General features: G+C 41.7%; 1 protein-coding gene across 3 annotated transcripts in view; it reads right to left on the bottom strand.

The window, feature by feature from the left end:
• The window catches only part of arhgef2 (Rho/Rac guanine nucleotide exchange factor 2), a 112,253-nt gene that overhangs the window by 41,467 nt on the left and 46,805 nt on the right, over positions 1–23,981 (bottom strand). The window contains exon 1 of one of the 3 annotated variants that reach the window (XM_062964763.1): positions 19,254–19,543. The exons of the other annotated variants lie outside the window; for them this stretch is intronic. Within the exon in view, the coding sequence (XP_062820833.1) occupies positions 19,254–19,316 (63 nt within the window). The 5' untranslated portion in view covers positions 19,317–19,543. Of the gene's footprint in view, positions 1–19,253; positions 19,544–23,981 lie in introns of those variants that run through there. 3 annotated transcript variants of the gene reach the window in all.

Genomic DNA, 23,981 nt, shown 5'->3' with positions numbered 1-23,981 from the left:
CATGATAAATGTTTCTGGGGCTGAGAGAGTACGACTTTGCCCAAGGTCGAATGAATGTGCAAAAAAAAAAATCTATATATTGTTCAATATCTGCAAGATCAGATAGATGCAAGGCAATCCGTCGTTGCCATGGCAGCCCTCGCTCGGGGAAAAGAGGAAGTGAGACGGGCCCTTCCTGTCGCCGAAAACTGCGCGATGATGCAACCGAGAAGAGTTTTTTTGGAGAGTGGAGCTGCCTTGCAAAGCCAGAGAAAGATCCAAGTAGCATTTCAAAAATAATATTATTATTATTATTATTATTATTATTATTATTATTATTATTGTATGACACAGCAAACACGATAGATATGCTGGATTTCGTGTCACAAAATCACAAGTCGGACACTTCCCAAGTGTCTAGGACTGTGTGATGTATTTTCAGATGATTTGCGCAGATCCCAGTCGGGTGGCCTTTTGCACTTGGCAGATCATAATTTTGTCAATGTCTATTGTTTCCAAATGCCGGCTGACATCTTTTGGTGTGCCGATCACCACCGGGACCACCTGCACTGGTTTCTGCCAGAGTCTTTGAAGTTCAATCCTGAGGTCCTGAGAGCGGCTGAGTTTTTCCTGTTGTTTTTCGTCAATGCGACTGTCACCTGGGATGGCGACATCAACGATCCAAACCTTTTTCTTTTCCACCACTGTGATGTCTGGTGTGTTGTGTTCCAGAACTTTGTCAGTCTGGAGTCGGAAGTCCCACAGTATCTTTGCGTGCTCATTTTCCAAGACTTTTGCAGGTTTGTGATCCCACCAGTTCTTTGCTGCTGGCAGGTGGGACTTGAGGCATAAATTCCAATGGATCATTTGGGCCACATAGTTGTGCCTCTGTTTGTAGTCTGTCTGTGCAATTTCCTTACAGCAGCTGAGGAGATGATCCATGGTTTTGTCGGTTTCCTTGCACAGTCTGCATTTTGGGTCATCAGCTGATTTTTCGATCTTGGCCTGAATGGCCTTTGTCCTGATGTCTTGCTCCTGGGCTGCAAGGATCAGGCCTTCTGTCTCCTTCCTTCTTCAGGGTCCCATTCGTGAGCCAGAGCCAGGTCTTCTATTATTATTGTTATTATTATTATTATTATTAATTGCCTTTGTTCTGATGTCTTGCTCCTGGGCTGCAAGGATCAGGCCTTCTGTCTCCTTCTTCAGGGTCCCATTCGTGAGCCAGAGCCAGGTCTTCTCCTTATCAACTTTTTCTTCAATTTTGTCAAGGAACTTTCCATGCAATGTTTTGTTGTGCCAGCTGTCAGCTCTAGTTTGTAGTGCGGTTTTCTTGTACTGGTTTTTTGTCTGTTGTGTTTTGAGGAGTTTCTGATTTTTGACTTCAATCAAAGCAGGTTCTTCACTTTGCTTTCCATATTCTGCCAGGGCATGTTCTTCTTCTTTGACTGCTTGTTTGACTTGTAAGCTCTAGTTTGTAGTGCGGTTTTCTTGTACTGGTTTTTTGTCTGTTGTGTTTTGAGGAGTTTCTGGTTTCTGACTTCAATCAAAGCAGGTTCTTCACTTTGCTTTCCATATTCTGCCAGGGCATGTTCTTCTTCTTTGACTGCTTGTTTGACTTGTAAGCTCTAGTTTGTAGTGCGGTTTTCTTGTACTGGTTTTTTGTCTGCTGTGCTTTGAGGAGTTTCTGATTTTTGACTTCAATCAAAGCAGGTTCTTCACTTTTCTTTCCATCTTCTGCCAGGGCATGTTCTTCTTCTTTGACTGCTTGTTTTCCTTGCAAGAGTCCTCTGCCCCCTGATCTTCTAGGCAGATATAGCCGGTCAACATCACTGCGAGGGTGCAGTGAATGATGAATGGTCATGAGTTTTCTTGTTTTTCTGTCCAAATGGTCCAGTTCCATCTGTGTCCAGTTTATAATGCCAGCAGTATATCTTATGACAGGTATGGCCCAGGTGTTTATGGCCTTGATGGTGTTGCCTCCATTGAGCTTGCTTTTGAGAATCTTTCTGACCCTTTGTGTGTATTCTTTACTGACCACAGTTTTCACATGTTCATGCTTGATGTTGTCCAGCTGTAATATGCCCAGGTATTTATAGGCCTCTGGCTGGCGACACTTTATTGTTTGGCTATTAGGCATATTAATGCCCTTACTTTCAATGATTTTTCCCTTCTTCAATGCCACTGTCGAACATTTGTCCAAGCCAAACTCCATGCTGATATCAGTGCTAAAAATTCGGACAGCGTTAGTCAGAGACTGGATTTCAGTTTCCGTTTTCCCATACAGCTTCAGGTCATCCATGTACATCAGATGCGAAATATTATTATTATTATTATTATTATTATTATTATTATTATTATTATTTTGCAAGGGGAGAAGACATATCTCATGACATTCCAAAATCCCAAAGTCTTCTGACAAGACGAGTCCCAAAGACCCGTCTTGTAGGCATGATATTTCCATTCAGAAGATAGATAGGGATGACTGAATCCTAGACTTGGAAGAGACCATAAGAAGAATAAGGCCCACGCGGTCTGATTTAGATAGATGATCGGTTTCTCATGGGCGGGCTGCTCCTTGCGTTCTGGATCTGGTCCAACGAGGACAAAAAGGGGGATTTGTTCTTTTTGAGCTCTCGCCAAGGGCAGACCAGCTTGTTCCGACCAGGGCAGAGGTCTCGCTGGGTTGCAACAGTGAACAGATCGCTCTTTGTTTGCCCGGCGGAGAGAAGACACACAACTTGGCACCTTTTCCGCTTGGTTGTCATCTTTGGAGAAGGACCAACGGCATGGGAGCTTGGAGGATCAAGCCAAATGTATCCGAATCCTAGAATCCGAGAGTTGGGAGGACAAGCCGGTCCAACGCCGTTCTTCCGGGAAGAAAGACACCATCAAAGCCCTCTCGTCAGATGACCATACGGCCTCTGCTTCAAAGACTCCAGAGAAGGAGACTCCACCAGACTTCATACTCCACTTCTTCGTGGCATTCAAGGTGGACTAGAAAGGATTCCACTAGGTAGGAAGCAGCCAGGCTTCGAAGCTGCAAAGCTATTCAACGGTATTCAAGTTGAGCAACAATGGAGTCCCCTAGGAAGGAAGCAGCCAGGCTTCGAAGCTGCAAGGCTATTCAATGGTATTCAAGTTGAGTAAGAATGGAGTCCCCTAGGAAGGAAGCAGCCAGGCTTCGAAGCTGCAAGGCTATTCAACGGTATTCAAGTTGAGTAAGAATGGAGTCCCCTAGGAAGGAAGCAGCCAGGCTTCGAAGCTGCAAAGCTATTCAGTGGTATTCAAGTTGAGTAAGAATGGAGTCCCCTAGGAAGGAAGCAGCCAGGCTTCGAAGCTGCGAGGCTATTCAGCGGTATTCAAGTTGAGTAAGAATGGAGTCCCCTAGGAAGGAAGCAGCCAGGCTTCGAAGCTGCGAGGCTATTCAATGGTATTCAAGTTGAGTAACAATGGAGTCCCCTAGGAAGGAAGCAGCCAGGCTTTGAAGCTGCAAAGCTATTCAATGGTATTCAAGTTGAGTAACAATGGAGTCCCCTAGGAAGGAAGCAGCCAGGCTTCGAAGCTGCAAAGCTATTCAGTGGTATTCAAGTTGAGTAAGAATGGAGTCCCCTAGGAAGGAAGCAGCCAGGCTTCGAAGCTGCGAGGCTATTCAGCGGTATTCAAGTTGAGTAAGAATGGAGTTCCCTAGGAAGGAAGCAGCCAGGCTTCGAAGCTGCGAGGCTATTCAGCGGTATTCAAGTTGAGTAAGAATGGAGTCCCCTAGGAAGGAAGCAGCCAGGCTTCGAAGCTGCAAAGCTATTCAGTGGTATTCAAGTTGAGTAAGAATGGAGTCCCCTAGGAAGGAAGCAGCCAGGCTTTGAAGCTGCAAAGCTATTCAATGGTATTCAAGTTGAGTAAGAATGGAGTCCCCTAGGAAGGAAGCAGCCAGGCTTCGAAGCTGCAAAGCTATTCAATGGTATTCAAGTTGAGTAAGAATGGAGTCCCCTAGGAAGGAAGCAGCCAGGCTTCGAAGCTGCAAAGCTATTCAGTGGTATTCAAGTTGAGTAAGAATGGAGTCCCCTAGGAAGGAAGCAGCCAGGCTTTGAAGCTGCAAAGCTATTCAATGGTATTCAAGTTGAGTAAGAATGGAGTCCCCTAGGAAGGAAGCAGCCAGGCTTCGAAGCTGCAAAGCTATTCAATGGTATTCAAGTTGAGTAAGAATGGAGTCCCCTAGGAAGGAAGCAGCCAGGCTTCGAAGCTGCGAGGCTATTCAGTGGTATTCAAGTTGAGTAAGAATGGAGTCCCCTAGGAAGGAAGCAGCCAGGCTTCGAAGTTGCGAGGCTATTCAATGGTATTCAAGTTGAGTAAGAATGGAGTCCCCTAGGAAGGAAGCAGCCAGGCTTCGAAGCTGCAAGACTATTCAATGGTATTCAAGTTGAGTAAGAATGGAGTCCCCTAGGAAGGAAGCAGCCAGGCTTCGAAGTTGCGAGGCTATTCAATGGTATTCAAGTTGAGTAAGAATGGAGTCCCCTAGGAAGGAAGCAGCCAGGCTTCGAAGCTGCGAGGCTATTCAGCGGTATTCAAGTTGAGTAAGAATGGAGTCCCCTAGGAAGGAAGCAGCCAGGCTTCGAAGCTGCGAGGCTATTCAATGGTATTCAAGTTGAGTAACAATGGAGTCCCCTAGGAAGGAAGCAGCCAGGCTTTGAAGCTGCAAAGCTATTCAATGGTATTCAAGTTGAGTAACAATGGAGGTATGGACATAATAATAATAATAATAATAATAATAATAATAATAATAATAATAATAATGATAATAAATGTATGAATAAATAAATAAAATAAAATAATAATAAATAAAAAATTAATAATAATAATTTGCAGTAATTCCCATTCTATCCAAAGGCTGCCGTAATGGAAAATAAAGGCGACATGCCTGAAAACCGAGTTCCCAGTAAGACAGATAAGGGGGAGACAGACCCTCCCGCCCCCAATTTCTGATTTTTCATAATCTGCTTTAAATGGGGCCAGGCAGCCGGAAGCCTCTTAGCCTTAAAGCCCCAAAGGCAAGTTGGGGGTCGGGTTCCCGGCGGAAGCATTGGTCACCTTTCCCCAAATTGCCAATTTGGGATTCTTTGCACCGATCCCACACCTCTGAACATTTCTGCAAACCCAAAATGTCAATTTTAAAAAATAAAATTAAAAAAATTGCTCAAGAAGCCGTTTTCGCATCTGGCTCTCGCCCTGCTATGTAGGCCCAGACTTGGAGAAAGGACGGAGGCCTTAATTCGAGATTAAAGATAATCTTTGCATGCAAATGTAATTAAAGGACATCTTTAACGAAAGAAACAGCCACCTTCTGTTGCCAAAAGGATAGGCAACAGCTTTGGGGCTTCCCTGGAATTGGAGTTTGAAGGGGACCCTAAAGGTCATCTAGTCCAATCCACACAGGAAGGAAGGAAGGAAGGAAAGAAATCCATTATTTCGCAGATATATAAACCTCACTTGCCTAGTTTCCAACAGATCTCACAACCTCTGAGGATGCCTGCCATAGATAGATGTGGGCGAAACGTCAGGAGAGAGTGCTTCCAGAAAATGGCCAGATAATCCTAAAAACTACAGCAAGCCAAAGTTCAGAAATATATCCACCACTTGCCTAGTTTCCAACAGATCTAACAACCTCTGAAGATGCCTGCCATGGATAGATGTGGGAGAAACGTCAGGAGAGAGTGCTTCCAGAAAATGGCCAGATAATCCTAAAAACTACAGCAAGCCAAAGTTCAGAAATATATCCACCACTTGCCTAGTTTCCAACAGATCTAACAACCTCTGAAGATGCCTGCCATGGATAGATGTGGGAGAAACGTCAGGAGAGAGTGCTTCCGGAACATAGCCATGCAGTGCAGGAAAACTCACAGCAAGCCAAAGTTCAGAAATATATCCACCACTTGCCTAGTTTCCAACAGATCTCACAACCTCTGAGGATGCCTGCCATGGATAGATGTGGGAGAAACGTCAGGAGAGAGTGCTTCCGGAACATAGCCATGCAGTGCAGGAAAACTCACAGCAACCCAAAGTTCAGAAATATATCCACCACTTGCCTAGTTTCCAACAGATCTCACAGCCTCTGAGGATGCCTGCCATAGATGTGGGAGAAACGTCAGGAGAGAATGCTTCTTGAACATGGCCGTTCAGCTCGGAAAACTCACACTAACTATTCCACACTATATATGTGTGTGTGTGTGTATGCATACCCCACTTGCCTCGTTTCCAACAGGCAACCTCTGAGGATGCCTGCCATAAATGTGGGCGAAATGTCAGGAGAGAATGCTTCTGGAACATGGCTGTTCAGCTCGGAAAACTCACAGTAACCATTCCACACTATATATGTCTGTGTGTGTGTATGCATACCCCATTTGCCTCGTTTCCAACAGACAACCTCTGAGGATGCCTGCCATAGATGTGGGAGAAACGTCAGGAGATAATGCTTCTTGAACATGGCCGTTCAGCTCGGAAAACTCACACTAACTATTCCACACTAAATATGTGTGTGTGTGTGTGTGTGTGTATACCCCCACTTGCCTAGTGTCCAACAGACCTCACAACCTTTGAGGATGCCTGCCATAGATAGATGTGGGCGAAACGTCAGGAGAGAGTGCTTCTGGAACATGACCGTTCAGCTCGGAAAACTCACACTAACTATTCCACACTATATATATGTGTGTGTGTGTGTGTGTGTGTGTGTGTATACCCCACTTGCCTCGTTTCCAACAGGCAACCTCTGAGGATGCCTGCCATAGATGTGGGCGAAACGTCAGGAGTGAATGCTTCTTGAACATGGCTGTTCAGCTTGGAAAACTCACAGTAACCATTCCACACTATATATGTCTGTGTGTATATATACCCCACTTGCCTAGTGTCCAACAGATCTCACAGCCTCTGAGGATGCCTGCCATAGATGTGGGAGAAATGTCAGGAGAGAATGCTTCTGGAAGGTGGCCAGACAGCCCGGAAAAGCTAACATCCTCTTGTGAAGAAGGATTATTGGGGTCAGAGAGAGAGACATAAAGCAAAGCCCACCCACCCCCAAAAAAAGCCTGGCGCCAGCTTTGATGGTGGGAGGGAGAGGTCAAAGATCACATTCCACCAGTTCATCCAGGCATAGCTGACCAGTGCAACTGGTCAAGGAAGTCCTGGAAAGCGGATTCCAACTGGGGACATTTCACCCACATCTGTGGCAGGCATCCTCAGAGGTTGTGAGGTATTTGGAGAAACTCAGCAAGGAAAGTTTATATATACAGTAGAGTCTCACTTATCCAACGTAAACGGGCCGGCAGAACGTTGGATAAGCGAATATGTTGGATAATAAGGAGGCATTAAGGAAAAGCCTATTAAACATCAAATTAGGTTATGATTTTACAAATTAAGCACCAAAACATCATGTTATACAACAAATTTGACAGAAAAAGTAGTTCAATACGCAGTAATGCTATGTAGTAATTACTGTATTTACGTATTTAGCACTAAAATATCAATATTGATTGAAAACGTTTACTACAAAAATGTGTTGGATAATCCAGAACGTTGGATAAGCGAGTGTTGGATAAGTGAGACTATATCTGTGGAAAGTCCAGGGTGAGAGAAGAACTCTTGTCAGTTGGAGGCCAGTGTGAATGTTGTAGTTAATCACCTTAATTGGCATCGAATAGCTTCACCTCCTGGCTTCTTCCAGCCAGGGGAATTCCAGACAGGAAACAATCAGGGCCAGCTAACACCTCCCTGGTGTTAGCCCCAGTGGCGTAGTGTTGTTAAAACTGAGCTGAGCTGCTGAACTTGCAGACCGAAAGGTCCCAGGTTCAAATCCCGGGAGCGGAGTGAGCACCTGCTGTTAGCTCCAGCTTCTGCCAACCTAGCAGTTCGAAAACATGCCAATGTGAGTAGATGAATAGGTACTGCTCCGGTGGGAAGGTAACAGCACTCCATGCAGTCCTGCCACATGACCTTGGAGGTGTCTACGGACGACGCCGGCTCTTCGGCTTAGAAATGGAGATGAGCACCAACCCTCAGAGTGTGAGTAGATCAATAGGTACAGCTCCGGCGGGAAGGTGACGGCACTCCATGCAGTCATGCCAGTGGCCACATGACCTTGGAAGTGTCTAGGGACAACGCCGGCTCTTTGGCTTAGAAATGGAGATGAGCACCAACCCCCAGAGTGTGAGTAGAGTAATAGGTACGGCTATGGCGGGAAGGTAACGGCGCTCCATGCAGTCCTGCCAGTGGCCACATGACCTTGGAGGTGTCTACGGTCAATGCCGGCTCTTCGGCTTAGAAATGGAGATGAGCACCAACCCTCAGAGTGTGAGTAGAGCAATAGGTACGGCTATGGCGGGAAGGTGACGGCGCTCCATGCAGCCATGCCAGTGGCCACATGACCTTGGAGGTGTCTACGGACAACGCCGGCTCTTCGGCTTAGAAATGGAGATGAGCACCAACCCCCAGAGTGTGAGTAGAGTAATAGGTACGGCTATGGCGGGAAGGTGACGGCGCTCCATGCAGTCCTGCCAGTGGCCACATGACCTTGGAGGTGTCTACGGTCAATGCCGGCTCTTCGGCTTAGAAATGGAGATGAGCACCAACCCTCAGAGTGTGAGTAGAGCAATAGGTACGGCTATGGCGGGAAGGTGACGGCGCTCCATGCAGTCCTGCCAGTGGCCACATGACCTTGGAGGTGTCTACGGTCAATGCCGGCTCTTCGGCTTAGAAATGGAGATGAGCACCAACCCTCAGAGTGTGAGTAGAGCAATAGGTACGGCTATGGCGGGAAGGTGACGGCGCTCCATGCAGCCATGCCAGTGGCCACATGACCTTGGAGGTGTCTACGGACAACGCCGGCTCTTCGGCTTAGAAATGGAGATGAGCACCAACCCCCAGAGTGTGAGTAGAGTAATAGGTACGGCTATGGCGGGAAGGTGACGGCGCTCCATGCAGTCCTGCCAGTGGCCACATGACCTTGGAGGTGTCTACGGACAACACCGGCTCTTCGGCTTAGAAATGGAGATGAGCACCAACCCTCAGAGTGTGAGTAGAGCAATAGGTACGGCTATGGCGGGAAGGTGACGGCGCTCCATGCAGCCATGCCAGTGGCCACATGACCTTGGAGGTGTCTACGGACGATGCCGGCTCTTCGGCTTAGAAATGGAGATGAGCACCAACCCCCAGAGTCAGACAGAGGAAAACCTTCACCTTTACCTAACACCTCCCAACAAAGGATTCCACACTTGCTTCAAAGAGACGAGGGTCCTTTCTCCCACCCTGGACATTATTCCACAGAAATATATACATACTCCACTTGCTACCTCTATGCAGAGACCCTCACTGCCATTATCCGCAGGTGCGGGCGAAACGTCAGGAGAGAGTGCTGCAGGAGCATACAGCCCAAACAACTTACAGCAGCCCATATGTTGAACCCACCAAACTCAAGGCTTTGGGATATAGAAGGCTATGGAAGACAGGAAATCGAGATTTCCTTTCACCCCAAAACCTAAAGGAATTGAAAGTGGTTGTTAAATTGACCATTGTTTAGGTTCTTTGGCCCCTAATTCCCCAAACAATAGGTAGCAAGAAGGGGGTCCTTTCCGGCCCTGAATTCTCTGCCTGGATCCCAGAAAAAAGGAAAACCCGGAAAACCCGGATTGGATTTCCCTCCATTCTAATTGGGTTGCTGTGATTTCCCCCCCCCCCCATGTTCCAGCAGCATCCTCTCCTGACGTTTCGCACAGATCTACAGATCTCGGAAGTTGTGAGGTCTGTTGGAAACCAGGCAATTGGTGGATATATTTCCAACAGATCTCACAACCTCTGAGGATGCCTGCCACAGACAGAAGTGGGCGAAACGTCAGGAGAGAGTGCTTCCGGAACATGGCCAGATAATCCTAAAAACTACAGCAAGCCAAAATTCAGAAATATATCCATCACTTGCCTAGTTTCCAACCGATCTCACAACCTCTGAGGATGCCTGCCATAGATAGAAGTGGGTGAAATGTCAGGAGAGAGTGCTTCCGGAACATGGCCAGGCAGCCCAGAAAACTCACAGCAAGCCAAAGTTCAGAAATATATCCACCACTTGCCTAGTTTCCAACAGATCTCACAACCTCTGAGGATGCCTTCCATGGATAGATGTGGGCGAAACGTCAGGAGAGAGTGCTTCCGGAACATGGCCAAATAATCCTAAAAACTACAGCAAGCCAAAATTCAGAAATATATCCACCACTTGCCTAGTTTCCAACAGATCTCACAACCTCTGAGGATGCCTTCCATGGATAGATGTGGCCGAAACGTCAGGAGAGAGTGCTTCCGGAACATGGCCAAATAATCCTAAAAACTACAGCAAGCCAAAGTTCAGAAATATATCCACCACTTGCCTAGTTTCCAACAGATCTCACAACCTCTGAGGCTGCCTGCCATGGATAGATGTGGGCGAAACGTCAGGAGAGAGTGCTTCCGGAACATGGCCAAATAATCCTAAAAACTACAGCAAGCCAAAGTTCAGAAATATATCCACCACTTGCCTAGTTTCCAACAGATCTCACAACCTCTGAGGCTGCCTGCCATAGATAGATGTGGGCGAAACGTCAGGAGAGAGTGCTTCCGGGACATAGCCATGCAGTGCGGGAAAACTCACAGCAAGCCAAAGTTCAGAAATATATCCACCGCTTGCCTAGTTTCCAACAGATCTCACAACCTCTGAGGATGCCTGCCATGGATAGATGTGGGCGAAACGTCAGGAGAGAGTGCTTCCGGGACATAGCCATGCAGTGCGGGAAAACTCACAGCAAGCCAAAGTTCAGAAATATATCCACCGCTTGCCTAGTTTCCAACAGATCTCACAACCTCTGAGGATGCCTGCCATGGATAGATGTGGGCGAAACGTCAGGAGAGAGTGCTTCCGGGACATAGCCATGCAGTGCGGGAAAACTCACAGCAACCCAAGTGATTCCGACCATGAAAGACTTGGCTGTGCCCTTGGGGAAAACCCCAGTACAGACAATATATATGTACAGAGAACATATATGATGAGCCTAGCCCCCCTTGTTATGTCTGCCTTGCCAGCTGCGCCTCCCATTAACCCCGCCAGACAAAGCCTTGTTGTTTTTGTCTTCGCTCCAAAGACCTATTTCGCCACCGGGCCCCATTGCCACACCAGATGCGGGTCCGGGTTGAATCTAAATCATCTCCTCCTAGAGCTGGAAAGAGACCCCGAGGGCCATCCGGTCCATCTTTCTGTAGGAAAGACACCACCAAAGCCCTCCCGACAGATGGCCATCCAGACTCTGCCTCCGAGAAAGTCCAGACCCTAAGCAATCTGGATATCACTAGAGTGGGAATGCCTTGTAGTAGTGCTCTTCTGTGTTTGAATTATAATCCCAAGGGTTGAGATACAAATTCGAGAACTCCCCTTCGGGAGAGATCAAATGGAATATAATAATAATAATACGGTAGAGTCTCACTTATCCAACATAAATGGACATCTCCGGCCCATCCTCTGTTCGGGTATCAGCCAGCACGCCAACGCCTTAAATCAAGAAACAGCTTTCTAAGATCCACAGAGATACTCGTAGGAAGACCTCAGCAAGCAAGAGTCCAAAAGTGGCAGGCAAAAACCCGGAACCTCAATCAGTGGCTGAAATTACATGAGTCTCCATGTGTTTAAATGGTCATATTCAAAGACCTGACTTGAAGTTAGTTTAAAAGGAAAGAAGGAAGAGGGAAAAGTGTTTTCAGAAGGGAGTGCTATTTTAAGGCTCAACCGTTGGGATTTTGTTGGCAAACAACTTGGTTGAGAAATCAGGTTTTGTTGGGAAACAGAAAGGCAAGAGTTCTTTATCCACATCATTCCAGAGATACATACACACACACACATATATAAATCTCACTTGCCTAGTTTCCAACAGACCTCACAACCTAGGCCAGCTAACACCTCCCAACAAAGGATTCTCCCAGGCAGGAAGCAGGCAGGCTTTGAAGCTACAGTGCTAATCAAGGTGGCCAATGGCAACATTCACACTTGCCTCAAACAAACATGAGCTCTTTCTCCCACCCTGGACATTATTCCACAGGTATATAAACCCCACTTGCCTGGTTTCCAACAGATCTCACAACCTTTGAGGATGCCTGCCGTAGATAGATGTGGGCGAAACGTCAGGAGAGAGTGCTTCCGGAACTTGGCCAGATAATCCTAAAAACTCACAGCAACCCAAAGTTCAGAAATATACCCACCACTGACCTAGTTTCCAACAGACTTCACAACCTCTGAGGATGCCCGCCGTAGATAGATGTGGGCGAAACGTCAGGAGAGAGTGCTTCCGGAACATGGCCAGATAATCCTAAAAACTCACAGCAACCCAAAGTTCAGAAATATACCCACCACTGACCTAGTTTCCAACAGACTTCACAACCTCTGAGGATGCCCGCCGTAGATAGATGTGGGCGAAACGTCAGGAGAGAGTGCTTCCGGAACATGGCCAGATAATCCTAAAAACTACAACAACCCAAAGTTCAGAACTATATCCACCACTTGCCCAGTTTCCAACAGATCTCACAACTTCTGAGGATGTGGGCGAAACGTCAGGAGAGAGTGCTTCTGGAACTTGGCCAAATAATCCTAAAAACTACAACAACCCAAAGTTCAGAAATATAGCCACCACTTGTCTAATTTCCAACAGATGTCACAACTTCTGAGGATGTGGGCGAAACGTCAGGAGAGAGTGCTTCCAGAACATGGCCAGGTAATCCTAACAACTACAAAAACCCAAAGTTCAGAAATATACCCACCACTTGCCTAGTTTCCAACAGGCTTCACAGCCTCTGAGGATGCCTGCCATAGATGTAGGCCAGGAGAGAGTGCCTCACAATCTTAAAAACTCACAACAACCTAGCAATGTATTTTGTTGGGAAACAACTTGGAAAACGAACTTTCCTTGGAGATAAAACAAAAGACCAGAAAAGCGTGGCAATCCCTCCTCTTGGGTCCCCAGTGCGAGACCCGAAGGGGTTAAAAGCAGGGCGGAAAGAGCTCCCAAACAGAGGCCCTTCCCTTTTTTTCTGACTGTTTCATTTCACAAGGTTATTTATTACCCTAAGGGCCTTTTTTTTTGGAGAGATAAAAACATCCAAATACAGGGCACAGCTTTGTGAGATGTCTCTCTTTTCTGAGTCAAGGAAGGAGCCGGGACCAGGGATTTCCCCGCTTGTTCAGAAGTGAACTCGTTGTAAAACAGTTTGGAAACTCAACCTACAACTTGCCCCAAACTGTACATTTTGAGTTGGTTGGGTTTTTAAGAGGGAGGTCTAGTATAGGCGCATGGTGCCACGTGCCCTTCCTTTGTGATCCGGCCAGACAATAAGTGTCTCTTTGGAGGCTTTGGCCTAAATAAAGGCATCAGATGTTGCTTGGTCTTGGGAGCAACAACAATAATAACAACAGTAGACAAAGAATCAGTACAAGAAAACCGCACTACAAACTAGAGCTTACAAGTAAAACAAGCAGTCAAAGAAGAAGAACATGCCCTGGCAGAATAGGGAAAGCAAAGTGAAGAACCTGCTTTGATTGAAGTCCAAAATCAGAAACTCTTCAAAGCACAGCAGACAAAAAATCAGTACAAGAAAACCACACTACAAACTAGAGCTTACAAGTAAAACAAGCAGTCAAAGAAGAAGAACATGCCCTGGCAGAATATGTAAAGCAAAGCAAAAAACCTACTTGGATTGAAGTCAAAAATCAGAAACTCCTCAAAACACAGCAGACAAAGAATCAGTACACGAAAACCGCACTACAAACTAGAGCTGATCCGAAAATACATCACACAGTCCTAGACACTTGGGAAGTGTTCGACTTGTGATTTTGTGATATGAAATCCAGCATGTCTATATTGTTTGCTGTGTCATAATAAAATAATAATAATAATAGTTATAATAATAATAATAATAATAATAATAATAGTTATTATTATTATCTTAAAAACTCACAACAACCTAGCAATGTATTTTGTTGGGAAACCAACAAACCTGCTTTGGTTGAAGTCAAAAATCAGAAACTCCTCAAAACACAGCAGACAAAGAATCAGTACAAGAAAACCGCACTACAAACTAGAGCTGATCCGAAAATACATCACACAGTCCTAGACACTTGGGAAGTGTTCGACTTGTGATTTTGTGATATGAAATCCAGCATGTCTATATTGTTTGCTGTGTCATACAATAATAATACAGTAGAGTCTCACTTATCCAACACTCGCTTATCCAACGTTCTGGATTATCCTACGTATTTTTGTAGTCAATGTTTTCAATATATCGTGATATTTTGGTGCTAAATTCATAAATACAGTAATTACAACATAGCATTACTGCGTATTGAACTACTTTTTCTGCCAAATTTGTTGTCTAACATGATGTTTTGGTGCTTCATTTGTAAAATCATAACCTAATTTGATGTTTAATAGGCTTTTCCTTAATGCCTCCTTATTATCCAACGTATTCGCTTATCCAACATTCTGCCGGCCCGTTTACGTTGGATAAGTGAGACTCTACTGTAATAGTTATTATTATTATTATCTTAAAAACTCACAACAACCTAGCAATGTATTTTGTTGGGAAACCAACAAACCTGCTTTGGTTGAAGTCAAAAATCAGAAACTCCTCAAAACACAGCAGACAAAGAATCAGTACAAGAAAACCGCACTACAAACTAGAGCTGATCCGAAAATACATCACACAGTCCTAGACACTTGGGAAGTGTTCGACTTGTGATTTTGTGATATGAAATCCAGCATGTCTATATTGTTTGCTGTGTCATACAATAATAATAATAATAATAATAAACTGGCATTCCTGGCTGAAGAAAATCCTACCAAAGCATGGGGTTCCCCCTAAGTCCAGTCAATAGGAAAGGCGATCGATATTCCCATGCTTTGGGAAAACAAAGAAATGGGGTCCGAGACCCACGCGGATGCACCGAATCCATGGGGGAAAAATAAGATTGGCATGAAATGTGATATCCGAGGATCAAAATGAAATTTTTCAATAAACCGCAGAGAAGAATCCTGGGTTCTGTTTGCTTGCAAGCTGCGAGCCTTTCAAGATAAAGGGTGTCCCTTTGCATGTCGCCTTGACAAAACAGGATTGTCTCCAAAGGGAAAGAAAGGGACATCTGGCAAAGCGAGCTCTCCCAGGCAGATCCGGCCATTCTTTCCTTTCCCCAAAAATGCAAATGAAATTATAGGTTTCTTTCAGCGCCACGAGGCAAAAGCAGGCCTGGCTTTCCATAAGATCACACACACAAAAAAGCAGACGAGAGAGGCTATTTGTATCCTGGCTGGGATCCTAGAGAATATTTGCAAATGGGAGAGAAAGGAAAGACACCCCAAAAAAAAGACATTTCCATTTGTACCAAATCTGATTAGCATTGAATGGCCTTGCAACTTCAAGGCCTGGCTGCTTCCCGCCTGGGGCAATCCATTGTTGGCCCTGATTTGTTTCCTGTCTGGAATTTCCCCCTTTTTCAGAGTGTTGCTCTTTATTTACTAACCTGATTTTAGACTTGTTTTTTTTTAATACTGGTACAGTAGAGTCTCACTTATCCAACATAAACGAGAACGTTGGATAAGCGAATATGTTGGATAATAAGGAGGCATTAAGGAAAAGCCTATTAAACATCCAATTAGGTTATGATTTTACAAATTAAGCTCCAAAACATCATGTTATACAACAAATTTGACAGAAAAAGTAATTCAATACACAGTAATGCTATGTAGTAATGACTGTATTTACGAATTTAGCACCAAAATATCATGATGTATTGAAAAGATTGACTACAAAAATGCGTTGGATAATCCAGAATGTTGGATAAGTGAGACTCTACTGTAGTCACGATTTTGTTCGTTTTCAGAGAACTGGGGAAACAATGGCCTTGCAGCTTCAAGGCCTGGATGCTTCCCGCCTGGAGGAATCCTTTGTTGGCCCTGATTTGTTTCCTGTCTGGAATTTCCCCCTTTTTCAGAGTGTTGCTCTTTATTTACTATCCTGATTTTAGACTTGTTTTTTTTTAATACTGGTACAGTAGAGTCTCACTTATCCAACATAAACGAGAACGTTGGATAAGCGAATATGTTGGATAATAAGGAAGCACAACACTCAGAAAATAGTGGAATTCTAGACATGAATCAATCAGGGCCAGGTAACACCTCCCAACAAAGGATTCCCCCAGGCAGGAAGCAGCCAGGCTTTGAAGTCGCAAGGCTATTCAATAAGTATGTATTAAATATTAAGTATGTGTTAAGTATTAAGTACAGTAGAGTCTCACTTATCCAACGTAAACGGGCCGGCAGAACGTTGGATAAGCGAATATGTTGGATAATAAGGAGAGACTAAGAAAAAGCCTATTAAACATCAAATTAGGCTATGATTTTACAAATTAAGCTCCAAAACATCATGTTAGACAACAAATTTGACAGAAAAAGTAATTCAATACACAGTAATGCTATGTAGTAATGACTGTATTTACGAATTTAGCACCAAAATATCATGATGTATTGAAAAGATTGACTACAAAAATGCGTTGGATAATCCAGAATGTTGGATAAGCGAATGTTGGATAAGTGAGACTCTACTGTAGTCACGATTTTGTTCGTTTTCAGAGAACAGGGGAAACAATGGCCTTGCAGCTTCAAAGCCTGGCTGCTTCCCGCCTGGAGGAATCCTTTGTTGGCCCTGATTGTTTCCTGTCTGGAATTTCCCCCTTTTTCAGAGTGTTGATCTTTATTTACTATCCTGATTTTAGATTTGTTTTTTTTTAATACTGGTAGTCACGATTTTGTTCAGGGCAAACAATGGCCTTGCAGCTTCAAGGACTGGCTGCTTCCCACCTGGGAGAATCCTTCGTTAGAGGAGGTATCGGGAGAAAAACATGAAAATCAACAAAATCTGGCTCCCAGTATTAAAAACACTCTAAAATCAGGACAGTAAATAAAGAACAACACTTTAGAAAATAGGAGAATTCTGGACTGGAAACAATCAGGGCCAGCTAACACCTCCCAACCAAGAATCCCCCCCCAGGCAGTAAGCAGCCAGTCCTTCAAGTTGCAAGTCTGACATGAATCAATCAGGGCCAGCTACTACCTCCCAACAAAGGATTCCCCCAGGCAGTACAAAACCAGTCCTTGAAGTTGCAAGGCCATTCAATGCTAATCCAGGTGGTCAATTGCCACATTCACACTTGCCTCCAACAGTTCTTTCTCCCAAGCTGGACTTTCCACAGATATATAAACCCCACTTGCCTAGATTCCAACAGACCTCACAACCTCTGAGGATGTCTGCCACAGATGTGGGCGAAACGTCAGGAGAGAGTGCTTCCGGAACATGGCCAGACAGTTCGGAAAACTCAAAGGAAACCAGACATCTCTGGGTTTCCTAAAATTAGGATTTGGGGCAAATTTGAAAAAAAAACCCTAACAACAACAACAACAACAACAACAATAATGAGCCACCGTAACTTGACTCCTAATAATAATAATAATAATAATAATAATAATAATAATGCAATAATAATAATAATAATGAAACCCAGCATATATATCTTGTTTGCTCTGTCATACTATGTCTTTGTGTCAATAATAATAATAATAATAATAATAATAATAATAATAATAATAATGAACCACCGTAACTTGACTCCTAATAATAATAATAATAATAATAATAATAACGTGATTTTGTGATACAAAATCCAGCATATATATCTCGAGTGCTATCATACTATGTCTTTGTGTCAATAATAATAATAATAATAATAATAATAATAATAATGAGCCACTGTAACTTGACTCCTAATAATAATAATAATAATAATAATAATGCAATTTTGTGATACGAAATCCAGCATATATATCTCACTTATAATAATAATAATAATAATGCGATTTTGTGATACGAAATCCAGCATATATATCTCACTTATAATAATAATAATAATGCGATTTTGTGATACGAAATCCAGCATATATATCTCGTTTGCTGTCATACTATGTCTTTGTGTCAATAATAATAATAATAATTATAATCATAATATTGAGCCACTGCTAACTTGACTCCTAATAATAATAATCATCATAATAATAATGCAATTTTGTGATACGAAATCCAGCATATATATCTCATTTGCTCTGTCATACTATGTCTTTGTGTCAATAATAATAATAATGATCATAATAATATTGAGCCACCGTAACTTGACTCCTAATAATAATAATCATCATCATCATAATGCAATTTTGTGATACAAAATCCAGCTGTGATACGAAATCCAGCATATATATCTCATTTGCTCTGTCTTTGTGTCAATAATAATAATAATAATAATAATAATAATAATAATAATAATAATGAGCCACTGTAACTTGACTCCTAATAATAATCATAATAATAATAATAATGCAATTTTGTGATACGAAATCCAGCTGTGATACGAAATCCAGCATATATATCTCATTTGCTCTGTCATACTATGTCTTTGTGTCAATAATAATAATAATAATAATAATAATAATGAGCCACTGTAACTTGACTCCTAATAATAATAATAATAATAATAATGCAATTTTGTGATACGAAATCCAGCATATATATCTCACTTATAATAATAATAATAATGCGATTTTGTGATACGAAATCCAGCATATATATCTCATTTGCTCTGTCATACTATGTCTTTGTGTCAATAATAATAATAATAATAATAATAATAATAATGAGCCACTGTAACTTGACTCCTAATAATAATAATAATAATAATAATAATGCAATTTTGTGATACGAAATCCAGCTGTGATACGAAATCCAGCATATATATCTCATTTGCTCTGTCTTTGTGTCAATAATAATAATAATAATAATAATAATGAGCCACTGTAACTTGACTCCTCATAATAATCATCATCATCATAATGCAATTTTGTGATACGAAATCCAGCTGTGATACGAAATCCAGCATATATATCTCATTTGCTCTGTCATACTATGTCTTTGTGTCAATAATAATAATAATGATCATAATAATATTGAGCCACCGTAACTTGACTCCAAAGCAGTCCAAAACTTTCTCAAACTCCACCCAAGGCGCACGCAATGAATTCCAAGAAATCCAAGGATCAAGTCGAGCTGCTTTTGCCGTGGCCCAAACTTCCGAAAACTACAAAAAGGAGGAACCGAAGAACGTGGTGCAACATCCCTGTGAGCAAAGGACCAACCTTGAGCACGTTCTCCTTGGAGCGGTCAATCCTGGCCCTGGTCAAGGACTCGATTCGGGACATAATCCAAATCCCTGACGGATCCGAAAGGATGGGCAGCAAGACGGGAAGCTTGGGAGCATCCAAAGGAGGGGAAAACGGCGAAGTTCTGGCCCAGGAAGAGGCCCAGAAAGAGAGACAGAGAGAGAGGAGTTTCACAGCCGGCAGTGGTGGCTTTGTCTGCGCATCTCGCACCCAGAGCACGGCAGGGGAAGTTCTCTGACGCGGTGGCCAAACTGTTCTCGGGCTGTTTGAAAAGGGCCTCTTTCGCTCCTCCTCTTCCACATCCCTTCTTCGGAAAAGAGGAGGAGGAGGAGGAGGAGAGAAGCCTGGGTTGGGCCTGCTCTGTCCCCAAAGAGGAGGAGGACGGCTTCAAGGCTGCCCCAGTTCCACAAACAGAGTCTGGATGGCCATCTGTCGGGACGGTTTTGCTTGGGTTGGACCGGACGGCTCTTCGGATCTCTTCCAACACCAGGATTCTAGGAAGGTCTAAAAAAGGCCAATGCAAGTCTCGGCGGCATTAATCGGAGCCTTGTGCCCAGATCAATGGAAGTAAAATAATAAAATATAATAATAATAATAATAATGACAGGCCATACCTGTCATAAGATATACTGCTGGCATTATAAATTGGACACAGATGGAACTGGACAATTTGGACAGAAAAACAAGAAAACTCATGACCATTCCTCATTCACTGCACCCTCACAGTGATATTGACCGGCTATATCTGCCTAGAAGATCAGGGGGCAGAGGACTCTTACAAGTAAAACAAGCCGTCAAAGAAGAAGAACATGCCCTGGCAGAATATGGAAAGCAAAGTGAAGAACATGCTTTGATTGAAGTCAAAAATCAGAAACTCCTCAAAACACAGCAGACAAAAAACCAGTACAAGAAAACCGCACTACAAACTAGAGCTGACAGCTGGCACAACAAAACATTGCATGGAAAGTTCCTTGACAAAATTGAAGGAAAAGCTGAGAAGGAGAAGACCTGGCTGTGGCTCACGAATGGGACCCTGAAGAAGGAGACAGAAGGCCTGATCCTTGCAGCCCAGGAGCAAGACATTAGGACAAAGGCAATTAATAATAATAATAATAATAATAATAATAATAATAATAATAATAATAATAGAAGACCTGGCTCTGGCTCACGAATGGGACCCTGAAGAAGGAGACAGAAGGCCTGATCCTTGCAGCCCAGGAGCAAGACATCAGGACAAAGGCCATTAATAATAATAATAATAATAATAATAATAATAATAATAATAATAGAAGACCTGGCTCTGGCTCACGAATGGGACCCTGAAGAAGGAGACAGAAGGCCTGATCCTTGCAGCCCAGGAGCAAGACATCAGGACAAAGGCCATTCAGGCCAAGATCGAAAAATCAGCTGATGACCCAAAATGCAGACTGTGCAAGGAAACCGACGAAACCATGGATCATCTCCTCAGCTGCTGTAAGAAAATCGCACAGACAGACTACAAACAGAGGCACAACCATGTGGCCCAAATGATTCATTGGAACTTATGCCTCAAGTCCCACCTGCCAGCAGCAAAGAACTGGTGGGATCACAAACCTGCAAAAGTATTGGAAAATGAGCACGCAAAGATACGGTGGGACTTCCGAATCCAGACTGACAAAGTTCTGGAACACAACACACCAGACATCACAGTTGTGGAAAAGAACAAGGTTTGGATCATTGATGTTGCCATCCCAGGTGACAGTCGCATTGACGAAAAACAACAGGAAAAACTCAGCCGCTACCAAGACCTCAAGATTGAACTGCAAGACTCTGCAGAAACCAGTGCAGGTGGTCCCGGTGGTGATGGGCACACTGGGTGCCGTGCCAAAAGATCTCAGCCGGCATTTGGAAACAATAGATATTGACAAAATTATGATCTGCCAACTGCAAAAGGCCACCCGACTGGGATCTGCGCGCATCATCCGAAAATACATCACACAGTCCTAGACACTTGGGAAGTGTTTGACTTGTGATTTTGTGATATGAAATCCAGCATATCTATGTTGTTTGCTGTGTCATAATAATAATAATAATAATAATAATAATAATAATAATAATAATAATAATAATAATAATACATCACACAGTCCTAGACACTTGGGAAGTGTTCGACTTGTGATTTTGTGATACGAAATCCAGCATATCTATGTTGTTTGCTGTGTCATAATAATAATAATAATAATAATAATACATCACACAGTCCTAGACACTTGGGAAGTGTTCGACTTGTGATTTTGTGATATGAAATCCAGCATGTCTACATTGTTTGCTGTGTCATAATAATAATAATAATAATAATAATAATAATAATAATAATAATAATAATACATCACACAGTCCTAGACACTTGGGAAGTGTTCGACTTGTGATTTTGTGATACGAAATCCAGCATATCTATGTTGTTTACTGTGTCATAATAATAATAATAATAATAATAATAATAATAATAATAATAATAATAATACATCACACAGTCCTAGACACTTGGGAAGTGTTCGACTTGTGATTTTGTGATACGAAATCCAGCATATCTATGTTGTTTACTGTGTCATAATAATAATAATAATAATAATAATAATAATAATAATAATAATAATAATAAACATCACACAGTCCTAGACACTTGGGAAGTGTTCGACTTGTGATTTTGTGATACGAAATCCAGCATATCTATCTTGTTTGCTGTGTCATAATAAAATTATAATACACTATTATAATTGTATATTTATATTACATGTAACGGCGCTCCATGCAGTCATGCCAGCCACATGACCTTTGAGGTGTCTACGGACAACGCCGGCTCTTCAGCTTAGAAATGGAAATTAACGTCAGGGGAAAACCTTTACCTTTTTTTATTACATGAAATATTACTAATAATACCACAATACCATTGTATTATACAATCTAATAATATATAATGCTTATATAGTTCTTATATTGTGCTATACTATTAATATAATACAGTAGAGTCTCACTTATCCGAACTAAACGGGCTGGCAGAACATTTGATAAATGAAAATGGTGGATAATAAGGAGGAATTAAGGAAAAGCCTAGTAAACATCAAATTAGGTAAGGATTTTACAAATCAAGCACCAAAACATCATGTTTAACAACAAATTTGACAGAAAGAGTAGTTCAATACACAGTTCAATACTAAATTACTGTATTTATGAATTTAGCACCAAAATATCACGACGTATTGAAAACATTGACTACAAAAATGCGTTGGATAATCCAGAACCTTGGATAAGTGAGTCTTGGATAAGTGAGACTCTACTGTATCATGCCAAGTTTTAAACTTTGTTTATGGTTTTAAATACATTATAACTATATCCTCAATTCACTTTTGAAACAAATAAATAAATACAGTATCTAGTCAGGACTGCAAGGTTACATTGTCTGCAATGCATGACAAACAAATACCGTATATACTCGAGTATAAGCCGACCCGAATATAAGTCAAGGCACCTAATTTTACGACAAAGAAAAAACTGGGAAATCATTGACTCCAGTATAAGCCGAGGGTGGGAAATTTCAGAAATAAAAATAGATACCAATAAAGTTACATTAATCGAGGCATCGGTAGGTTAAATGTTTTTGAATATTTACATAAAGCTCAAATTTAAGATAAGACTGTCCAACTCTGATCAAATCATTGATCTCATCTCCTTTAATGTAAATGTGCTTATGTGTCCTTTTAATAATAATAGAGTAAAATAATACATGTAATAATAAGAATAATAAATACAGGAAAATAAGACATGTAATAATAAGAATAATTAATACAGGAAAATAATACATGTAATGATAAGAATAATAAATATAGGAAAATAATACATGTAATAATAAATAGAGTAAAATAATAAATGCAATAATAATAATAAGATCAGAGTGAAATAATAAATGTATTAATAATCATCATCATAATAATAGAGTAAAATAAATGTAATAATAAGAATAATAAATACAGGAAAATAAATGTAATAATAAATAGAGTAAAATAATAAATGCAATAATAATAAGATCAGAGTGAAATAATAAATGTATTAATAATCATCATCATCATAATAGAGTAAAATAAATGTAATAATAAGAATAATAAATACAGGAAAATAATACATGTAATAATAAATAGAGTAAAATAATAAATGCAATAATAATAATAAGATCAGAGTGAAATAATAAATGTATTAATAATAATCATCATAATAATAGAGTAAAATAAATGTAATAATAAGAATAATAAATACAGGAAAATAAATGTAATAATAAATAGAGTAAAATAATAAATGCAATAATAATAAGATCAGAGTGAAATAATAAATGTATTAATAATAATAATAATAATAAAAGAGTAAAATAAATGTAATAGTAGCAACAATAATCGAAAAAAATAATAAATATAATAATAGAGAAAAAAAAATAAATATACCATATATTCTCGAGTATAAGCTGACCCAAATATAAGCCAACCAGGACCCTCACCCGAGTATAAGCCGAGGGGCTTTTTCAGTCTTTAAAAAAGGGCTGAAAAACTAGACTTATACTCGAGTATATACAGTAATAATAGAGTAAAATAATAAATAATAAGATCAGAGTGAAATAATAAATGTATTAATAATAAAAAATAGAGTAAAATAAATGTAATAGAAGCAACAATAATA

This window comes from Anolis carolinensis, unplaced genomic scaffold (genome assembly GCF_035594765.1).
Source record: "Anolis carolinensis isolate JA03-04 unplaced genomic scaffold, rAnoCar3.1.pri scaffold_14, whole genome shotgun sequence".
In the NCBI taxonomy this organism is placed as follows: domain Eukaryota; kingdom Metazoa; phylum Chordata; class Lepidosauria; order Squamata; family Dactyloidae; genus Anolis; species Anolis carolinensis.
Note: the sequence above shows the minus strand (reverse complement) of the source record. Positions and strands in the feature narration are given on the sequence as shown.